This window comes from Salvelinus sp. IW2-2015, unplaced genomic scaffold, assembly GCF_002910315.2.
Source record: "Salvelinus sp. IW2-2015 unplaced genomic scaffold, ASM291031v2 Un_scaffold16404, whole genome shotgun sequence".
Lineage (NCBI taxonomy): Eukaryota > Metazoa > Chordata > Actinopteri > Salmoniformes > Salmonidae > Salvelinus > Salvelinus sp. IW2-2015.
The window spans coordinates 67265-88477 of NW_019957570.1; the positions used below are offsets into that span (position 1 = coordinate 67265).

The 21213-nt window shown below is 43.3% G+C and overlaps 1 protein-coding gene across 1 annotated transcript in view; it reads right to left on the bottom strand.

The window, feature by feature from the left end:
- LOC112080646 (X-linked interleukin-1 receptor accessory protein-like 2) overlaps positions 1-21213 on the bottom strand; it is a 387439-nt gene that overhangs the window by 60108 nt on the left and 306118 nt on the right. The window contains exon 5 of the mRNA XM_024146493.1: positions 17229-17303. Coding sequence (XP_024002261.1) covers positions 17229-17303 — 75 coding nt within the window. The remainder of the gene's footprint in view (positions 1-17228; positions 17304-21213) is intronic.

The following is a 21213-nucleotide window of genomic DNA, read 5'->3' on the forward strand; positions in this document are numbered from 1 at the left end:
CCTGTGATAGGCATAAATGTGTTCTGAAACAAACCGTGCAAATAGCTTGACATTTTCACTTAGCTTGTCGTCCTTTCAAAGGGAGCTGTTGGAGCGGCACAATCGACTGCTGTACTGCACTGGCCTGTCAGGTGGATGGGTCACCTGCTCCGCCCTGCAATATGCCGTGATGTAGCTAACCCAGCTCCCCATACCGCTGTGTGTGTTAATACAGAGAGGCTGCCTGTATCTGGTGCTCAGGTTGCGCCACAGAGTTACCTTTGACCCCAGGACTAGCCCATGCCCAGTACCCATTCCCTGGGCACCATGCCATTTATCTAATACCCACCCACTCTGGAATAGTGCACAAAAAGTTGATTGCTCTCGCACAGGGTGACAGACAGGTCATTTAATTCCATTATATTTCCTGTGTTCTTTTCAGTCAAAGGATATAGAAAGATTTGGGAGATTTACTTGCAGCTGGGAGACCTGGGGGAGGGTGAGTGATCCTGGTGATGAGCTTGACTAGCCATTAAGGCCTCCTGCAACGCAAACTGACTGATAGAGAAGTGGCGTGTGTGTGTGTGTGTGTTGTGTGTGTGTGTGTGTGTGTGGTGGGTGGAAGAGGATAAACCGATGTGGGAGGAGGGTCCGATTCAAACATCTGTCAAAGAGGTTGATGGTGCTAACCCCCATTAAAAGTGTTACACTGAAGGATAAATGTAAATAAAGAAATGCTAACCATATTCATAAACAACATAGTAACACATCATGCAGGATGTAACAAGGTAGAGACAGTGAAACTACATCTGAAGATAGTACTTTACACACTCTATCATAGCAATTAAAGACAGCTGGGAACTTCAACATATCTGGCCACAGAGGTGATTTTCATGAGTTAATTTCCCACATGTCAATGACTGTGATAGAAGAGCTAGCTATTTCCCATCCATACACAATACACACTGTCTCCTCCGCACTCTAGATGAGTGGCTGTATACTTAGCAGGCAGCGCACGCAACATGAAAGGACTTGGAAGGTTGGACTTCTTTACGCATCCCTCATAGAGCTCTCATGGCTGCTCTCTGTGCTGCTGAGGAGAGAAGCCCCTGTCACGGCATCACAAGTCATTAAAACACTAATTAGCTGCCTTTCTTCTTCTATTACTGGCCATCCGACTGGTGCATCTGTAAACTAACAGCAGACACAGAGAGAGCCTGTCGATGTGCTCTAGCAACCAGGAGAAAAACATACATATACGATACTGAATAATGATGTTTTTCAGATGTTAAGAGGGTAATTAGTATTTATCAAGGCTTTGAAGACAGTGGCTTAATTATGGACGAAAGAGAACGTACAGTAGGTCTGACTGACACGACAAATGAGGTTCATTACAATGCTAGGTTGAGGTTCACACTCTTTATATGACCGAGAGAGATAACACATTTTAATTGAATTGCTGAAAGTCATTATGGACTATGGTCATGGGCAGTAGCCGATGTGCTCTATCCTTTTGTATTTGTATTTATTATGGATCCCCATTAGCTGCTACCAAAGCTGCAGCTACTCTTCCTGGGGTCCAGCAAAATTAAGTTTACACAATTTTAAAAACATACAATACAATCACAGATTCCATAACACACGGTGTGCCCTCAGGCCCCTACTCCACAACAAACACATATCTACAGTACTAAATCCATGTGTATGCATAGTGCGTATGTTATCGTGTAAGTGTGTGTGTGTATGCATGTGTCTGTGCCAATGTTTGTGTTGCTTCACAGTCCCCGCTGTTCCATAAGGTGGTTTTTAATCTGTTTAAAAAAATATATATATACTTTTACTGCTTGCGTCAGTTACTTGATGTGGAACAGAGTTCCATGTAGTCATGGCTCTATGTAGTACTGTGTGCCTCCCATAGTCTGTTCTGGACTTGGGGACTGTGAAGAGACCTCTTGTGGCATGTCTTGTGGGTTACCCCATGGGTGTCCGAGCTGTGTGCCAGTAGTTTCGAGAGACAGCTCAGTGCATTCAACATGTCTCATTAATAAAAGTAGTGATGAAGTCAATCTCTCCTCCACTTTCAGCCAGGAGAGACTGACATGCATATTATTAATATTAGCTCTCTGTGTACATCCAAGGGCCAGCCGTGCTGCTCTGTTCAGAGCCAATTGCAATTTTCCTAAGTCCTTTTTTGTGGCACCTGACCACAMGACTGAACAGTAGTCAAGGTGCGACAAAACTAGGGCCTGTAGGACCTGCCTTGTTGATAGTGTTCTTAAGAAGGCACAGACTCGCTTTATTATAGACAGACTTCTCCCCATCTTAGCTACTACTGCATCAATATGTTTTGACCATGACAGTTTTCAATCTAGGGTTACTCCAAGCAGTTTAGTCATCTCAACCTGCTCAATTTCCACATTATTTATTACAAGATTTAGTTGACGTTTAGAGTTTAGTGAGTGTTTTGTTCCCAATACAATGCGTTTAGTTTTAGAAATATTTAGGGCTAACTTATTCCTTGCCACCCACTCTGAAACAAACAGCAGCTCTTTGTTGAGTGTTGCAGCCATTTCAGTCACTGTAGTAGCTGACGTGTATAGTGTTGAGTCATCCACTTACATAGACACTCTGGCTTTACTCAAAGTCAGTGGCATGTCGTGAGTAAAAAAAATAAAAAGCAAGGGGCCTAAACAGCTACCCTGGGGAATTCCTGATTCTAACTGGATTAAATTTGAGATGCTTCCATTAAAGAACACCATCTGTGTTCTGTTAGACAAGTAACTCTTTATCCACATTATAGCAGGGGGTGTAAAGCCATAACACATATGTTTTTCCAGCAGCAGACTATGATCGATTATGTCAAAAGCTGCACTGAAGTCTAACAAGACAGCCCCCACAATCATATTGTCATCAATTTCTCTCAGCCAATCATCAGTCATTTGTGTAAGTGCTATGCTTGTTGAGTGTCCTTCCCTATAAGCATGCTGAAACTATGTTGTCAATTTGTTTACCGTGAAATAGCATTGTATCTGGTCAAACACAATTTCTTCCAGAAGTTTACTAAGGGTTGGTAACAGGCTGATTGGTTGGCTATTTGAGCCAGTAAAGGCRGCTTAACTATTCTTGGGTAGCAGAATGACTTTAGGTTCCCTCCAGGCCTGAGGGCACATGCTCTCTAGTAGGCCTAAATTGAAGATGTGGCAAATAGGAGTGGCAATATCGTCTGCTATTATCCTCAGTAATTTTCCATCCAGATTGTCAGACCCTGGTGGCTTGTCATTGTTGATAGACACCAATAATTGTTTCACCTCTTCCACACTGACATTACGGAATTCAAAAATACAATTCTTGTCTTTCATAATTTGGTCCAATAAACTTGAATGTGTAGTGTCAGTGTTTGTTGCTGGCATGTCATCCCCAAGTTTGCTTATCTTGCCAATGAAAATGTCATTAAAATAGTTTGCAGTGGGCTTTGTGATTAATTAAAATTCACCTTTATTATTCACCTTTATTTAACCAGGTAGGCTAGTTGAGAACAAGTTACAGCAAAGCAGTGTGACACAAACAACAACACTGTCACGACTTCGGCTGAGGTCGGATCTTCTCCTTGTTCGGGCAGCGTTCGGCGGTCGACGTCACCGGCTTTCTAGTTATCACGATCCATGTTTCCTTTTTCCTTTTGTTTTGTCTTGATTACGCACACCTGATWTCTATTCCCTTATTATGTTCCTTATTTACCCTCTCGTCTACCTTTCTGTTTTGTCCGTGATTGTTTTGTGTTACCGTGTGTGTTGGAGGGTTTTCTCTATACGTTATGTTTCCTTGTTGGAGATATTCCGGTTTTGTATAATTTTTTGAGTAAAGACTTTTGTGTTTTTCTCAAACCTGTGTCCTGCGCCTGACTCAGACAACGAACCCAGCATTTTATCACAAACACATAGTTACACATGGAATAAACAAGTGTACAGTCAATAACACAATAGAAAAAAAAGAAAGTCTATATACAGTGTGTGCAAATGGCGTGAGGAGGAAAGACAATAAATAGGCCATAATAGTGAAGTAATTACAATTTAGCAAATTACCACTGGAGTGATAAATGAGCAGATGATGATGTGCAAGTAGAAATACTGGTGTGCAAAAGAGCAGAAAAGTAAATAAAAACAATATGGGGATGAGGTAGGTAGATTGGGTGGGCTATTTGCAGATGGGCTATGTACAGCTGCAGCGATCGGTTAACTGCTCAGATAGCTGATGTTTAACTTTAGTGAGGGAAATGTAAGTCTCCAGCTTCAGCGATTTTTGCAATTCGTTCCAGTCATTGGCAGCAGAGAACTGGAAGGAAAGGCGGCCAAAGGCGGTGTTGGCTTTGGGTATGACCAGTGAGATATACCTGCTGGAGCACGTGCTACGGGTGCGTGTTGTTATCGTGACCAGTGAGCTAAAATAAGGCGGAGCTTTACCTAGCATAGACTTATAGATGACCTGGAGCCAGTGGGTCTGGCAACGAATATGTAACGAGGGCCAGCCGACTAGATATACAGGTCACAGTGTTGGTATAAGGGGCTTTGGTGACAAAACAGATGGCACTGTGATAGACTGCATCCAGTTTACTGAGTAGAGTATTGGAAGCTATTTTGTAAATGACATCGCCAAAGTCGAGGATCGGTAGGATAGTTTTAGTTTAGTCAGTTTTACGAGGGTATATTTGGCGACGTGAGTGAAGGAGGCTTTGTTGCAAAATAGGAAGCCGATTCTAGATTTGATTTTGGATTGGAGATGTTTAATGTGAGTCTGCAAGGAGAGTTTACAGTCTAGCCAGACACCTAGGTATTTGTAGCTGTCCACATATTCTAAGTCAGAACCGTCCAGAGTAGTGATGCTAGTAGGGCAGGCGGGTGCGGGCAGCGAACGGTTGAAAAGCATGCATTTGGTTTTACTACCGTTTAAGAGCAGTTGGAGGCCACAGAAGGAGTGTTGTATGGCATTGTAGCTCGTTTGGAGGTTAGTTAACACAGTGTCCAAAGAAGGGCCAGATGTATAGAGAATGGTGTCGTCTGCGTAGAGGTGGATCAGGGAATCACCCGCAGCAAGAGCGACAACATTTATATATACAGAGAAAAGAGTCGGCCCGAGAATTGAACCCTGTGGTACCCCCATAGAGACTGCCAGAGGTCAGGACAACAGGCCCTCCGATTTGACACACTGAACTCTATCTGAGAAGTAGTTGGTGAACCAGGCGAGGCAGTCATTTGAGAAACCAAGGCTATTGAGTCTGCCGATAAGAATACGGTGATTGACAGAGACGAAAGCCTTGGCCAGGTCTATGAAGACGGCTGCACAGTACTGTCTTTTATCCATGGCGGTTATGATATCGCTTAGTACCTTGAGCGTGGCTGAGGTGCAYCCGTGACCAGCTCGGAAACCGGATTGCACAGCAGAGAAGGTAGGGTGGGATTCGAAATGGTCAGTGATCTGTTTGTTCACTTGGCTTACGAAGACTTCAGAAAAGGCAGGGCAGGATGGATATAGGTCTGTAACATTTTGGGTCTAGAATGTCACCCCCTTTGAAGAGGGGGATGACCTGGGCAGCTTTCCAATCTTTAGGGATCTCGGACGATATGAAAGAGASGTTGAACAGACCGGTAATAGGGGTTGCAACAATGGCGGTGGATAATTTTAGAAAGAGARGGTCCAGATTGTCTAGCCCAGCTGATTTGTACGGGTCCTCTTTCAGAACATCTGCGATCTGGATTTGGGTGAAGGAGAAGCTGGGGAGGCTTGGGCAAGTAGCTGAGGGGGGTGCGGAGCTGTTGGCCGGGGTTGGGGTAGCCAGGAGGAAGGCATGGCCAGCCGTTGAGAAATGCTTATTGAAATTCTCGATTATTGTGGATTTATCGGTGGTGACAGTGTTACCTAGCCTCAGTGCAGTGGGTAGCTGGGAGAAGGTGCTCTTATTCTCCACGGACTTTACAGTGTCCCAAAACGTTTTGGAGTTAGAGCTACAGGATGCAAATTTCTGCTTGAAAAAGCTAGTGTATTGCGTGTATTGGTTCCTGACTTCCCTGAAAAGTTGCATATTGCAGGGACTATTTGATGCTAGTGCAGTCCGCCACAGGATGTTTTTGTGCTGGTCCAGGGCAGTCAGGTCTGGAGTGAACCAATTTTTTGTAAGGGGGGGAGTTCTACATTTTTTTGTAAGGGGCATGCGTATTTAAGATGGTGAGGAAATTACTTTTAAAGAACGACCAGGCATCCTCAACTGACGGGATGAGGTCAATATGCTTCCAGGATACCCCGGCCAGGTCGATTAGAAAGGCCTGCTCGCAGAAGTGTTTTAGGGAGCGTTTGACAGTGATGAGGGGTGGTCGTTTGACCGCGGACCCATAGCAGATGCAGGCAATGAGGCAGTGATCGCTGAGATCCTGATTGAAAACAGCAGAAGTGTATTTGGAGGGCAAGTTGGTCAGGATAATGTCTATGAGGGTGGCCATGTTTACAGATTTAGGGTTGTACCTGGTGGTTACCTTGATGATTTGTGTGAGATTGAGGGCATCTAGTTTAGATTGTAGGACTGCCRGGGTGTTAAGCATATCCCAGTCACCTAACAGAACAAACTCTGAAGATAGATGGGGGGCAATCAATTCACATATGGTGTCCAGGGCACAGCTGGGAGCTGAGGGGGTCTATAACAGGCGGCAACAGTGAGAGACTTATTTCTGGAGAGATTCATTCATTCATTTTTTAAATTAGAAGCTCGAACTGTTTAGGCACAGACCTGGAAAGTATGACAGAACTTTGCAGGCTATCTCTGAAGTAGATTGCAACTCCTAGCCCTTTGGCAGTTCTATCTTGACGGAAAATGCTGTAGTTGGGTRTGGAAAWCTCCGAATTTTTGGTGGCCTTCCTAAGCCAGGATTCAAACACGGCAAGGACATCAGGGTTGGTGGAGTGTGCTAAAGCAGTGAGTAAAACAAACTTTGGGAGGAGGCTTCTGATGTTGACATGCATGAAACCAAGATTCAGGGCATAATGTACAGACAGGGGTATGGTGGGGTGCGGGTAGAGTGGAGGTAAACCCAGGCAGTGAGTGATGATAAAAGAAGTTGCATCTCTGGACAAGCTAGTTATGCTGGGTGAGGTCACCGCATGTGTGGGAGGTGGGACAAAGGATGTATCTGAGGCATGTTGAGTGGGACTAGGGGCTCCGCAGTAAACTAAAAAGATGATAACTATCCTTAACAACAGTATACAAGGCATATTGACATTTGAGAGAGACATAAAGCCAGACACAGCGTTTAAAGTTAGCAGGCCGGGGTTAGTAGAAGCGTCTGCTCCGACGTCCGGCAAAGGCCGGTTGAGGGCACAGCGGATGGAGTTACGTCGGCAGACCAGTCGTGGTGGTACGGCGGGGCGCCATGTTGACAAAGGATCCAAGCCAGATGGCGAAAGAGGTATTGTAGTTGTAGTAATTTCGTTTGCTAGCCGGGAGATGCGCCTGGCTCACGGCTAACAGGTGCTAGCTTCGGGGCAGGGGCATTAGCCACTATAGCCACTCGGTAGCAGCTAGATAGCAGCGATGATCCGATGCAAAGCTCAAAGCTTACGGCATGAGCCATCTGAATGAGCCATCTGACTCAATGAATGAAGGAGCCGAGTTGGATTTTTCCAATTTTTTTTTATTTAAGGTGCCCCAAAGCTTTTTACTATCATTCTTTATATAATTTATCTTTGTTTCATAGTGTAGTTAATTTAAATTTAGTTTAGTCACATGATTTCTTAATTTGCAATACGTTTGCCAATCAGTTGGGCTACCAGACTTAATTGCCATACCTTTTGCCTCATCCCTCTCAAGCATACAATTTTTCAATTCCTCATCAATCCAGAGGGATTTAACCGTTTTTACAGTCATTTTCTTAATGGGTGCGTGCTTATTAGTAACTGGAATAAGTAGTTTCATAAATGCGTCAAGTGCAGCGTCTGTTTGCTCCTCATTACACACCACAGACCAGCAAATATTATTTACATCATCAACATATGAATCACAACAAAACTTATTGTATGACCTCTTATACACTATATTAGGCCCAGCCTTTGGAACTTTGGTTTTCCTAGATGTGGCTATTATATTGTGATCACTACATCCTATGGATTTGGATACGGCTTTAAAGCAAATATCTGCAGCGTTATCAAAGATGTGATCAATACATGTTGATGATTTAATTCCTGTGCTGCTTGTAACTACCCTGGTAGGTTGACTGACAACCTGATCCAGGTTGCAGGCACAGTTTGAATTTTAATCCTGAGTGGGCAGCTTGATGATAGCCAGTCAATATTTAAATCACCCAGAAAATATACTTCTCTGTTGATATCACATACATTATCAAGCATTTCACACATATTATTCAGATACTGACTGTTAGCACTTGGTGGTCTATAGCAGCTTCCCACAAGAATGGGCTTTAGGTGAGGCAGATGAACCTGTAGCCATATTACTTCAACAGTATTTAACATTAAATCGTCTCTAAGCTTTACAGGAATGTGGTTCTGAATGTAGACCGCAACACCACCTCCGTTGGCATTTGTCTTTTCTGTAGATGTTAGAACCATGTATTGCTACCACTGTATCATCAAAGGTATTATCTAAGTGAGTTTCAGAGATTGTCAGAATATGAATGTCATCTGTTACAAGCAAGTTATTGACTTCATGGACCTTGTTTCTTAGGCTACATACAGTTGAAGTCGGAGGTTTACATACACTTAGGTTGGAGTCATTAAAACTAGTTTTTCAACTCCACAAATTTCTTGTTAACAAACTATAGTTTTGGCAAGTMGGTTAGGACATCTACTTCGTGCATGACACAAGTCATTTTTCCAACAATTGTTTACAAACAGATTATTTCACTTATAATTCACTGTATCACAATTCCAGTGGGTCAGAAGTTTACATACACTAAGTTGACTGTGCCTTTAAACAGCTTGGAAAATTCCAGAAAATGATGTCATGGCTTTAGAAGCTTCTGATAGGCTAATTGATATAATTTTTTATATTTTTGATATTGATATAATTTGAGTCAATTGGAGGTGTACCTGTGGATGTATTTCAAGGCCTCCCATCAAATCTCAGTGCCTCTTTGACATCATGGTAAAATCAAAAGAAATAAGCGAAGACCTCAGAAAAACAATTGTAGACCTCCACAAGACGGGTTCATCCTTGGGAGCGAGTTACAAACGCCTGAAGGTACAACGTTCATCTGTACAAACAATAGTACGCAAGTATAAACATCATGGGACCACGCAGCCGTCATACCGCTCAGGAAGGAGATGCGTTATGTCTCCTAGAGATGAACATACTTTGATGCGAAAAGTGCAAATCAATCACAGAACAGCAGCAAAGGACCTTGTGAAGATGCTGGAAGAAACAAGTACAAAAGTATCTATATCCACAGTAAAACGAGTTCTATATCGACATAACCTGAAAGGCCGCTCACCAAGGAAGAAGCCACTGCTCCAAAACTGCCATAAAAGAGCCAGACTGCGGTTTGCAACTGCACATGGGGACAAAGATCATACTTTTTTTGAGAAATGTCCTCTGGTCTGATGTAAAAAATTAGAACTGTTTGGCCCTAATGATCATCGTTATGTTTGGAGGATGAAGGGGGAGGCTTGCAAGCCGAAGAACACCATCCCAACCGTGAAGCACGGGGGTGGCAGCATCATGTTGTGGGGGTGCTTTGCTGCAGGATGGACTGGACACAAAATAGATGGCATCATGAGGCAGGAAAATTATGTGGATATATTGAAGCAACATCTCAAGACATCAGTCAGGAAGTTAAAGCTCGGTCGCAATTGGGTCTTCGAAATGGACAATGACCCCAAGCATACTTCCAAAGTTGTGGCAAAATGGCTTAAGGACAACAAAGTCAAGGTATTGGAGTGGCCATCACAAAGCCCTGACTTCAATCCCATAGAAAATGTGTGGGCAGAACTGAAAAAGCGTGTTCGAGCAAGGAGGCCTAGAAACCTGACTCAGTTACACCAGCTCTGTCAGGAGGAATGGGCCAAAAATCACACAACTTATTGTGGGAAGCTTGTGGAAGGCTACCCGAAATGTTTGACCCAAGTTAAAGAATTTAAAGGCAATGCTACCAAATACTAATTGAGTGTACGTAAACTTCTGACCCACTAGGAATGTGATGAAAGAAATAAAAGCTGAAATAAATAATTATCTCTACTATTATTCTGACATTTCACATTCTTAAAATAAAGTGGTGATCCTAACTGACCTAAGACAGTGAATTCTTACTTGGATTAAATGTCAGGAATTGTGAAAAACTGAGTTTAAATGTATTTGGCTAAGGTGTATGTAAACTTCCGACTTCAACAGTATGTTAATATGGGCTATTTTTAGCACTTTTCTGGGTTGCTTGATTGTTTTTAATGCTTTGCTGGGAAGCTTATCAGAGGTAGACTTACTCATGTTATTTACATTGGAGCTGATAGTGCAGGGTGAGCTGCATGAAGTGGTCTTCCTACTACTGCACACCACCTCAGTACTAACTCTGGTTTATAGGCTCATGATTACTGCTTACAATAGCTGTAGGATAAACAGATATATTCGGTGCAATTAGGGGTACATAAATTAAATTACTTACATTGTGTTTGCCAATCCCCCTAAGATCATGTACATTGATGCAGCATTATGACAACTCATTGTCACAATGGTAGGGATTAACTGAGCTGGTCTTGGATCATTTACCAGTCATTGTTTCAACGCTGCCTTGAAATGCGTGGACAGAGTCCAGAAGCCAAGATGATTTGGATGGACTCCGTCATTCCTGTAGAGTATCTTCAATTTCCAGAAGGTGTCAAAGTTATCAATAAAAGTGACTCCAGCAGAGCTACAGTCTTTTAGCCAGATGTGTAATGCCAGCAGTCTGCTGAATCTTTCACACCCGTGGCCCAACGATGGTACTGGACCTGAAATTATTGGCAGTTTTTTTGAGTATTTTATTGCTAAAATCCGTTCTTTAAAATCCATTTTCAAATGATCCGAGCTAGCCCTCCTGATGTCGTTTGACCCCACATGGACTACGACAGTGTCAGCTCCCGGCATCTGTGGTAGAACAGTCAGAAGCAGCCTTGTTATGTCTTGTACTCGTGCTCCTGGGTAGCACAGGGTTTTGGCCTTGGGGACCGATATGTTTCTCACCATAGAGCTGCCTATGATGACAGCTGATGATGTTGAATGGGCATGTCTCTCAAGCAGCCTCACGGTCTAGTGAGCTCCGAGGATCTGAACTCGAGGTAAAAGCCACCGGAGAGGGAGACAGAGCCGAGGACGAAGACGCAGGTACCTCCGGATCTGATCTTGAATGGGAAGCCACCAAGGACGAAGGCGCCAGAACCTCTGGATCCAGAGCGGCAAAGCTGTTTCTGGTCTGTGTCAGTTCCAGGCTCAACATTTCCATGGAGACCCCCGTTGCCAGAGGATGCCTTCTTCAACTTCCACGGCGAGTGACGTACCTCCTTGGCTGGTTGGTTGGGTCGAGATCAGCTTCGTTCTCCAGGGAAGGGGGAGACCCCTTCGGGGATGGATCCCTGCCTAGCACCAGCCAGTCGGCTGTGGAGAGCCGACACGGCTGCGGTCCACCAGACCAGAGCGGCGTCCGGTTACTGGGGTGGAAGTGAAAGAAAAAGTAGGTGGGTGTGGGTTCCCCAGTAGCTTATGTAGGTTTGCTACTTGCTTGCTAAGAGTAGCTTTTTCGCTCCTGTAGTCCTCAGCAAGCAAGCAGTTGCTACATTGAAAGTCAGCGCGGTCCACATTGTCCAGGAACAAAGCAAAGTAAACACAGCTCCTGCAATGCTGGAAACATTCAATAACGGACTCCATTTGAGACCGCCGAGCCAACTAGGCTAGCTGGGCTTTCGCGTCTCTCTCCCTATACGGAATCTGGCAGGATCCCGGGACAGATAGCAGCGCTCACAGAAATTTTGACCAACTGAGCCGCACGATTCAAAATAAAATAAAAGTATATAAAAACAGCTTTAAAACCGAGGTCTTAAATTTAGGTTTCAGCGTTCGACAGCATTCAACAACAACAAACATACGTCGCACTCTGGTGACGTGCTTTCATTTTAGCAAACTGCCATGTGGAGTTTATCTTTGACTGACTAGAGAGAAGATACACCAGCTTCGCAATCTTTAATTATAGAAAGACCAAGACAGCTAAACAATTGAAATATTCCCCCTGCAATTAGAATGATACTGTGATATCCTGTTGGCTATTGTCCATGCCTTGCTGCACAGCAAATTTGAGATCAGAATTTTAACACTCACAGTGTAAAATGTAACACTTTCTTAGAAATTACATGTGACCCCCCGAAATATTGTTAAACTAACACTTTTCAAAGTAACACCCCTGTGTTGGAGTTTTGGATCCGTAACACCATGGGTGTTGCAAATGCCAACTTAAATTACACTTTATTAAAGCTGATGATGTTACACTTTTTTAGTGTTAGGGAATAACACATGTGGTGTTACAGTATTTTTGTGGGGGGAGGGGCAACATTGTAGGTTGTAAAGTCTTATTTGCATATTTCCCAGCATGCCTTTCAAGTGAATGTCACAGATATGGCTGTGTTTGTTTGTGACAGAGACATGGTTGTTGCATTCAATAACTTCTAGTCCTAAAGCCTTTACCAAGTGAATGCCTAAGTGAATGTGTTTGAATTCAAAGTAAACCCTTAATGGCCATATATTGTACATTTCACAAAGCCTTTACTTATGGCCTAATTATCCTACATTTTGTGGTCTGGAAATGTTGTCTCATGGTCCACATCAGACCTCCAAGTCACAATATGCTGCTTTATGAAGTGATTAGTAATTCCTGTCGGATATCCAACAACTACAATAGTTTATCACCCACAAACTGCATTCCGAATGACTGATGGAGGTCTTGATAACCAAGCCTACCTAAATCATCTAAACTGGATGAACCATCTCAGTAACAGGTGTAATAAACTCAACCCCTTACAGATTGGATTAGTTTATAAAAATGTAAGTTATTTGTCTTTGTATAGTAATAATAATAATATATAATACATGCATCTGTGCATGCAGAAACATGCATATATTAAAACTATTCTAAAAATCTACCTGCAACAAAGCATTCTGGGAAGAATGACAATGAGGCCCCTCCCACGTCTTTTTCACTCAAAGAGTTAACGTAAATGAACTAACACAGTCGAGTAACAACAACACCACAGTGTTGATTCCACTGTAATTTAAATAACACTTCATTTATTCAGTGCACGTGGAGTCAATTTCAATCCCACTGGTGTTAGCCCCACTAGAATCAACACTGAGATATAACACTCAACACTTTTACCTTTAAACCGAGATTTTAACACTTGCAAATTTGCTGTGTGCCTTGCTATTGTAGACAGAAAATCAGCAGACCTTTCTGAAACAGTCACAAAAAAAGTGACAGCTTTAATTGGCAAGTATATTTTGGGAAACAGAATGACATTAAAATGCAACTGTAGATGTGGGTTTTGGAATGAAACATGCATGATGATCACTGTCTTTGTTCTTCCTTGGCTTGATCATCTTTTTTCTACTCATAAATCCTCATACATTTGATATACTACTGTGGCCTACACACATTGTTTGAAACAAATGAAAATATACCATATATGGCAACTTCAAAGTTAAACTGGCATTAAAAGTACATCATCAATTTAACAAATCACTCTCGAATCAGCAATATGCTGGGCCTCAGATTCAGAAAGCCCACTCAAATCAACAAAGCTATGGCTTTATATAGAGCCTTTTATTGTGAGAGTTATGTCAAAGGAATTTATGTTTCTAAATATAGGGTTCTGGTTATACTCTAGCTCCAAGCAGAGGAATGAGCCACTGCTAGAGGCTAACATGGGAATAAACACACTGCAAACACACCCAAAACAATGATCTGAAGGCAAAGCTAATTTTACTGCCATAATACCCTGTGGTTTATCAATGTTAAGTATTATGTCTTGATTCTGTAGTACTCAGATACACACAGGGGGATTCTGTCCCTGTCCTCTCATTCTCTCCCCCTCCCTTCAATTCAGAAGCAAAAACAGCTCATTAACATATGTATGGGTCTTGCAACCAACTCTGATGACAATTGATAGTGAGAGAGTGATGTTCCTTCTCAGAGCACCATCGCTCTGCCATTACTCATTCTGATTCTCAGCTCTCTCTGCACTCAACGGGATGATTCCTGTCACTCTTGGGGTATTTATATCAAGCATAAATACCCAGACACTGCATTACAGAGACATATTTGATGAAACTGAAGTGCCAAGCAGAAGCAGGAGATGCTGGAGCCATGCTCGGTGCTCTGTGGGAGAACTGAAGGCATCACATAACTGGAATGGCCAACGTGAGGATGACACTGTCCGTTTGTCATCGACCCTGTGATTAGATCAAGGTGAATAAGAAGGAATGTGGCGTTCAATCAACACCGCTATTTATGATCTGCCATTTTGGGTTATTGCACACCGGACGTCAAGACAACCTATATAAGGATTTTCCTCATGATATGACATTAACGCAATATTCCCTTTATTCCCAATATTCCCTTTTCTGATGAATAATGTGCTTTCCTGGAATATCGTGCTAACACTCCCCCCTCTCTCCCTCCCCACCCCTCCCCTCCCACTGTGGATCCATCCAGTCAGAAGCCTGAGTGTAATCTCAGAAGTTGTGTCTTAATATGGCCTCTCCTCTCGTCCTCCTCTGCTGAAGGGTCCCTCCACAGCGTGAGGCTGTCCATGGAGAGTAGGCAGATCCACAGACGCACAGCATCTCTCTCCTCTCCTCAGTCCTTTATTGTGTCACTCCTCTCAGATGCTCCGGCGGCTAATCAGGCGCCATGGGGATAATAATAGGTCCTTCTCGTGTAAAGGATACGGGGGAGCTGATTTCTATGGAGCTATTAAATCTTCCCTGCACTTAGCGTCTCCTCAGCTAATAAACACTGACAGCTGTGGCCTAATGGTCCAGCCGCCAGAACTCACCACAGCGCCCGCCGCACAACAATTAATTACCAATTTTGTGGGGCTACAGGTTCTTGTCAGGGAGCCCTTTCCTTTTTAAGGGGGCATTGCTGTTTTTCCCATTTGAAGAGAAGCAGTTAAAACCTCATTTTTTATTTGATTAGATGGGGATTGGATATGATACTGCGCACGTGTGAAAAAGGACTTCATTCAAACTGTTAGGTCTCTTGAAACATAAATAAGCATGCTTGCTGAGAATGTCACAATTACATTAACAGACTGGGTATAGTCATGGCTGAATGTTGGTGGTAACAGATCTGTACATATCATTTTGTTATTAGCGTGCCCAGCTCAGTGTAAATGACCAGCGCCCCAGAGGGAGAATGGATGCTTCAGACCAATGCTTCATCTCCTTCAAGCAGCCCATTCCCTGTTCCCTCTCTCGTCTTCATTCACACAAATTGCTTAACATAAAATAGCCTTTTTTTCATATCAAATAGTAAAACTCAATACAAAATCCTTGTACCCATTGCAGAATGTGAAAATAATAACAACATAAATCAAGAGAAGTTGACAATATTGTAGGAGCAAGTAGCATCATTAWATTAAGTTAACAGGGGCTCTATCTCCAGATGCCCAGACACTCAGTAAATCCTGATGCGCACGGATGGAATGTCTGTGACAGAAGGTATGAAATCCATTGTAGGGAGCAGGGGGCTTGCTGGATGAGAGAGATTTATGCTGTGTTATACAGACTGCTAACTCTATTAAGGTTAATTGGGTTGGGGCTGCTCGACTCTTCATCCTATCAGAAATATTATAACCACGCAGAGAAAGGTAACGCAGTAAGGATATTTATTGTTCCCTACAGAGCCTTCAGACACATGAAAAAGTCACTGTGTTCAATAGGAAGAACTGCGATTTAATGTCCTGGCTGGGTTGTAAAGCAAGGCATAAGGWTCAGTTTGTGTAGTATCCAGAAAGCTACTATTCATGCTTAGTTAACAGGTTTTTTTTGATACTGGGGAAAAATACACATCATTTAAGAAATAACCTAACAGCCTCTAGCAAGACCACTGAACAGTGAACACTGGGGGTAATTGGTGTTCCAAGTGCCAATCACCCACTAAACACAACCTTGGCTTAAAGTAGACAATTACCGTATCTGTAAAGTTAGGCTAACAAAAGCCCAAATGAAACACAGTAAAATGACATGTGAACACTGCACGAGACAATAGAGCGCTAGTCCAACAGTCATCTCGGAGCCAGCTGATAAGTGAAGTGTATTATTTAAATACCAAAAGGTGAAGTAGAAGAAGAGGAAGAAGAATCTCCTTGGCTCTTCAGCTGTCTCCTCCCAGTCTCTGTGTTGATGCATGTGAAATAATGGCCTACAATTTACCCTGACTCGACAGCTTAAATATGCCTTCCTCACACTTGTTTTGTTATTGTCAACTGGCACTGAGCTCCAGAGTAAGATTTGAATAGTGTTTGTATATTTCGCAGGCAGGGCTTTTTGCATGGCTAGTGTTGAAAGCACACTGTAGTATGAATATGTGGTGGTAATGTTCTGGTAAAATGTTTAAAATTGAGTGTAATGTACACAGATTTCAAATAATTGTGTTGTTTTCTCTGATCCCAGTGGATTTRGGCCCTCCTATTAAAACGGCTACAGTACATTGTGTAAGGAGAATGAGCTGAGAGTTTGGAGAATGAGAGGTTGGTGACGGCCGGGCACCTCCCCCAGGTTAGAACAAGTACATCATTAAATATGGACAGAGGGTCAGGGGAATCCTGCATGCCAGTGTTGCTGCTGTGTTCTGTTCTCTCTGCCTGCCTTATGTATTACACTTTCTATTAGCCCCCAGATTTATGTATAGCAAATTCCCCCAAAGGCATATTTGGCTGATTGCAACACCTCCTTTTAATGGGGTTGACTGAGGCATTGGAATGCAGTGGTGGTGATCACTCGGCTGCTTTTCAGTAGAGGACATTCCAACAAACAGAGCTCCAAAACTAGATTGACATAGCCATGGTCCTGTATCCCCAGCCAAAAGGCACTGCAGTAAAATGTGTTTTGAAGAACGGGCCAGCCCGGTTGGAGAGAAAGCAGCAAGGAGCCCCTGACTGTTGCAGTCTATAATTACACTTGTCTGCTCTATGGAGAGGAGAGAGTTAGCACTGGCCCCATGGGGAAGACTTACCCGGTTGGACATCTATAACACTGGTCTGTCTCTCAGTGGGGAACAGGACCTTTGGGGGTCTGGTTGTGAGGAGAGCTGCAAAAGAACAAGCACACATTGAGAGGACAGACAGGGGGGAGAAAATAAACATATTGAAGATTATACAGCTTCTCTTAATGACTAATGTTGACAAGATCAGTAATCCATGCAAATAGAATAGAGCTGTTTCAGTCCCAGCAAAACTCTTCCACAAACATAATTTACAAATGTCATTATATATGTTGACAAGATCAGTAATCCATGCAAATAGAATAGAGCTGTTTCAGTCCCAGCAAAACTCTTCCACAAACATAATTTACAAATGTCATTATATGATATACTGTAATCACTTAGCCTGTGGGAGCCCTAGCAATGAGTTTGATCATTTTAAAACAAGATTATGTATCTTTAATTCTTTTTAAAGATTTGAGTACACACACACACACACACACACACACACCACACACACACAACACACACACACACACACACACACACACACACACACACACACACACACACACACACACACACACACACACACACAACACACAACACACACACACACACACCCACACACACACACACACACACACACACACAATTTCAGTCTGAGACACAGTAGAAGATGTGTAAATTAGAACCACTTTAGATCTCAAGAGACTTGCATTACCAGGACAGTTAGCAGAGTGTGGGATACAGAAGTGAGCTGAATAATCGTGGGCCACTTTGATAATGTAAAAACTCTGTGGATTAATTACATAAAATCATCTAGAGATATGCTCTAAAAACATGTGAGCGCACTGAATTTATTTGATATCCTGGAGTTTAGTTAAGAGCAGTGAAATGTATCGTGTACTTTAGAACATACCCTGACAAATGTACATTATATAAGATACAATATTTAAAAGCTGGCTGCACCTCATGGTATAGGGTTAGCTGGAGTATCTTTAGTGAAATATCATGACGTCAAACTATCATGTCTACAGTTTGAGGGAGCATAACACACTCTTGTCTTGGTGTATTGGTGATTGAACTGTATAGGTGACAGAACTGTATTGGTGACAGAACTGTGTTGGTGACAGAACTGTATAGGTGACAGAACTGTATAGGTGACAGAACTGTATTGGTGATTGAACTGTATTGGTGACAGAACTGTATAGGTGACAGAACTGTATTGGTGATTGAACTGTATTGGTGACAGAACTGTATTGGTGACATAACTGTATAGGTGACAGAACTGTATAGGTGACAGAACTGTATTGGTGACAGAACTGTATAGGTGACAGAACTGTATAGGTGACAGAACTGTATAGNAGAACTGTATAGGTGACAGAACTGTATAGGTGACAGAACTGTATTGGTGACAGAACTGTATTGGTGACAGAACTGTATAGGTGACAGAACTGTATTGGTGATTGAACTGTATAGGTGACATAACTGTATTGGTGACAGAACTGTATAGGTGACAGAACTGTATTGGTGACAGAACTGTATAGGTGACATAAYTGTATTGGTGACATAACTGTATTGGTGACACAMGCCTACCAGATGAGCTAAACTACTTCTACTTCTTGCTTTGAGGCAAATAACACTGAAACACGCATGAGAGCACCGGCTGTTCCGGACGACTGTGTGATCACGCTCTCCACAGCCGATGTGAGTGAGACCTTCAAACAGGTCAACATTCACAAGGCCGCAGGGCCAGACGGATTACCAGGACGTGTACTGCGAGCATACGCTGACCAACTGGCAAGTGTCTTCACTGACATTTTCAACCTCTCCCTGTCCGAGTCTGTAAAATCATTTTTTTTAAGCAGACCACCATAGTCCCTGTGCCCAAGAATACGAAGGTAACCTGCCTAAATGACTACCGATCGTAGCACTCACATCTGTAGCCATGAAGTGCTTTGAAAGGTTCGTCATGGCTCACATCAATACCATTATCCCAGAAACCCTAGACCCACTCCAATTTGCATACCGCCCTAACAGATCCACAGATGATGCAATCTCTATTGTATTCCACACTGCCCTTTCCCACCTGGATAAAAGGAACACCTATTTGAGAATACTATTCATTGACTACAGCACAGCGTTAAACACCATAGTGCCCTCAAAGCTCATCAATAAGTTAAGGACCCTGGGACTAAACACCTCCCTCTGCCACTGGATCCTGGACTTCCTGACGGGCTGGCCCCCAGGTGATAAGGGTAGGTAACAACACACCCGCCATGCTGATCCTCAACACAGGGGCCCCTCAGGGTTGCGTGCTCAGTCCCCTCCTGTACTCCCTGTTCACTCATGACTGCACGGCCAGGCACGACTCCAACACCATCATTAAGTTTGCCGATGACTCAACAGTGGTAGTCCTGATCGCCAACAACGACAAGACAGACTATAGGGAGGAGGTCAGAGACCTGGCCGTGTGGTGCCAGAAAAACAACCTCTCCCWCAACGTGATCAAGACAAAGGAGATGATTGTGGACTACAGGAAAAGGAGGACCGAGCACGTCCCCATTCTCATGGACGGGGCTGTAGTGGAGCAGGTTGAGAGCTTCAAGTTCCTTGTTGTCCACATCACCGACAAACTAACATGGTCCAAGCACACCAAGACAGTCATGAAGAGGGCACGACAAAATCTATTCCCCCTCGAGAGACTGAAAAGATTTGGCATGGGTCCTCACATCCTCAAAAGGTTCTACATCTGCACCATCGAGAGCATCCTGATGGGTTGCATCACTGTCTGGTATGGCAACCGCTCGGTTCCTGCCATCCAGGACCTCTATACCAGGCGGTGTCAGAGGAAAGCCCACAAAATTGTTGAAGACTCTAGCCAGCCTTGTCAGAGATGTTCTCTCTGCTACCGCATGGCAAGTAGTACCGGAGCGCCAAGTCTAAGTCCAAGGGGCTTCTAAACAGCTTCTACCCCCAAGCCATAAGACYCCTGAACATCTAATCAAATGACTATTTGCACTGCACTATATACAGGGGGTACCGGTACAGAGTCAATGTGCGGGGGCACCCCCCTCTTTTACGCTGCTGCTACTTTCTATTATTATCTATGCATAGTCACTTTAATAACTCTGCCTACATGTACATATTACCTCAATTACCTCGACTAACCGGCACATTGACTCTGTACCGGTACCCCCTGTATATAGTCTCGCTATTGTTATTTTACTGCTGCTCTTTAACTACTTGTTACTTTTATTTCTTATTCTTATTCATATTTTTTAAACTGCATTGTTGGTTAGGGGCTTGTAAGTAAGCATTTCACTGTATTCTGCGCATGTGACAATTTGATTTGAAGTCTGAACTTTCAAAGCCAATTTAAACTGTCAGAATATTACCTATGGTTAATGTAATCCTTGTATAATACAAGACAAATGTGCAGCATGAAAAGCTTAAATCGCAGTTGCACTGAATATAAAAATGACTGTATTGAATATAAAGTGCAAAGTCGGTGAAAATATTGACTCCGCATTCACTRTATACACAACCACTAATGATATAAAGAGCAATAAGGTTAGCTTGTTCTGCATATCTGGCAGAGTGCAGTTAACTCTACCCATTCACCAGGAGACTCAGAGTAACCTTCAACTCAAGGACAGAGAAAAAAATGGTATGTTATGAATTTTATTTTATCTTTTTGGCCACCATTTAATTTGGTCTCTCCATTGTATGAGGGATGAAGCTGGGACCCCTCATCCATCTTGGGGAGGACAGCCGCAGCTTTAGCATTCAAATGAAAGCTATCATTCTTGTCAAGCAAGGAGCCAGAGAGCACACATGCCTGCAGACCCATAGCCACTTAATATTCTCCATCCGGCAGGACAACCCTCACAGGACGCCGGSCCTTCCCGGCCCCTCTGCAGCCCCTGAGCTCATGTAGGTCACCTCGGCCGGACCCCTATCTGCGGCAGCACCTTGCTCCTGAGAGCTCAGCCCCCTCAGCTCAGCGGCCCAA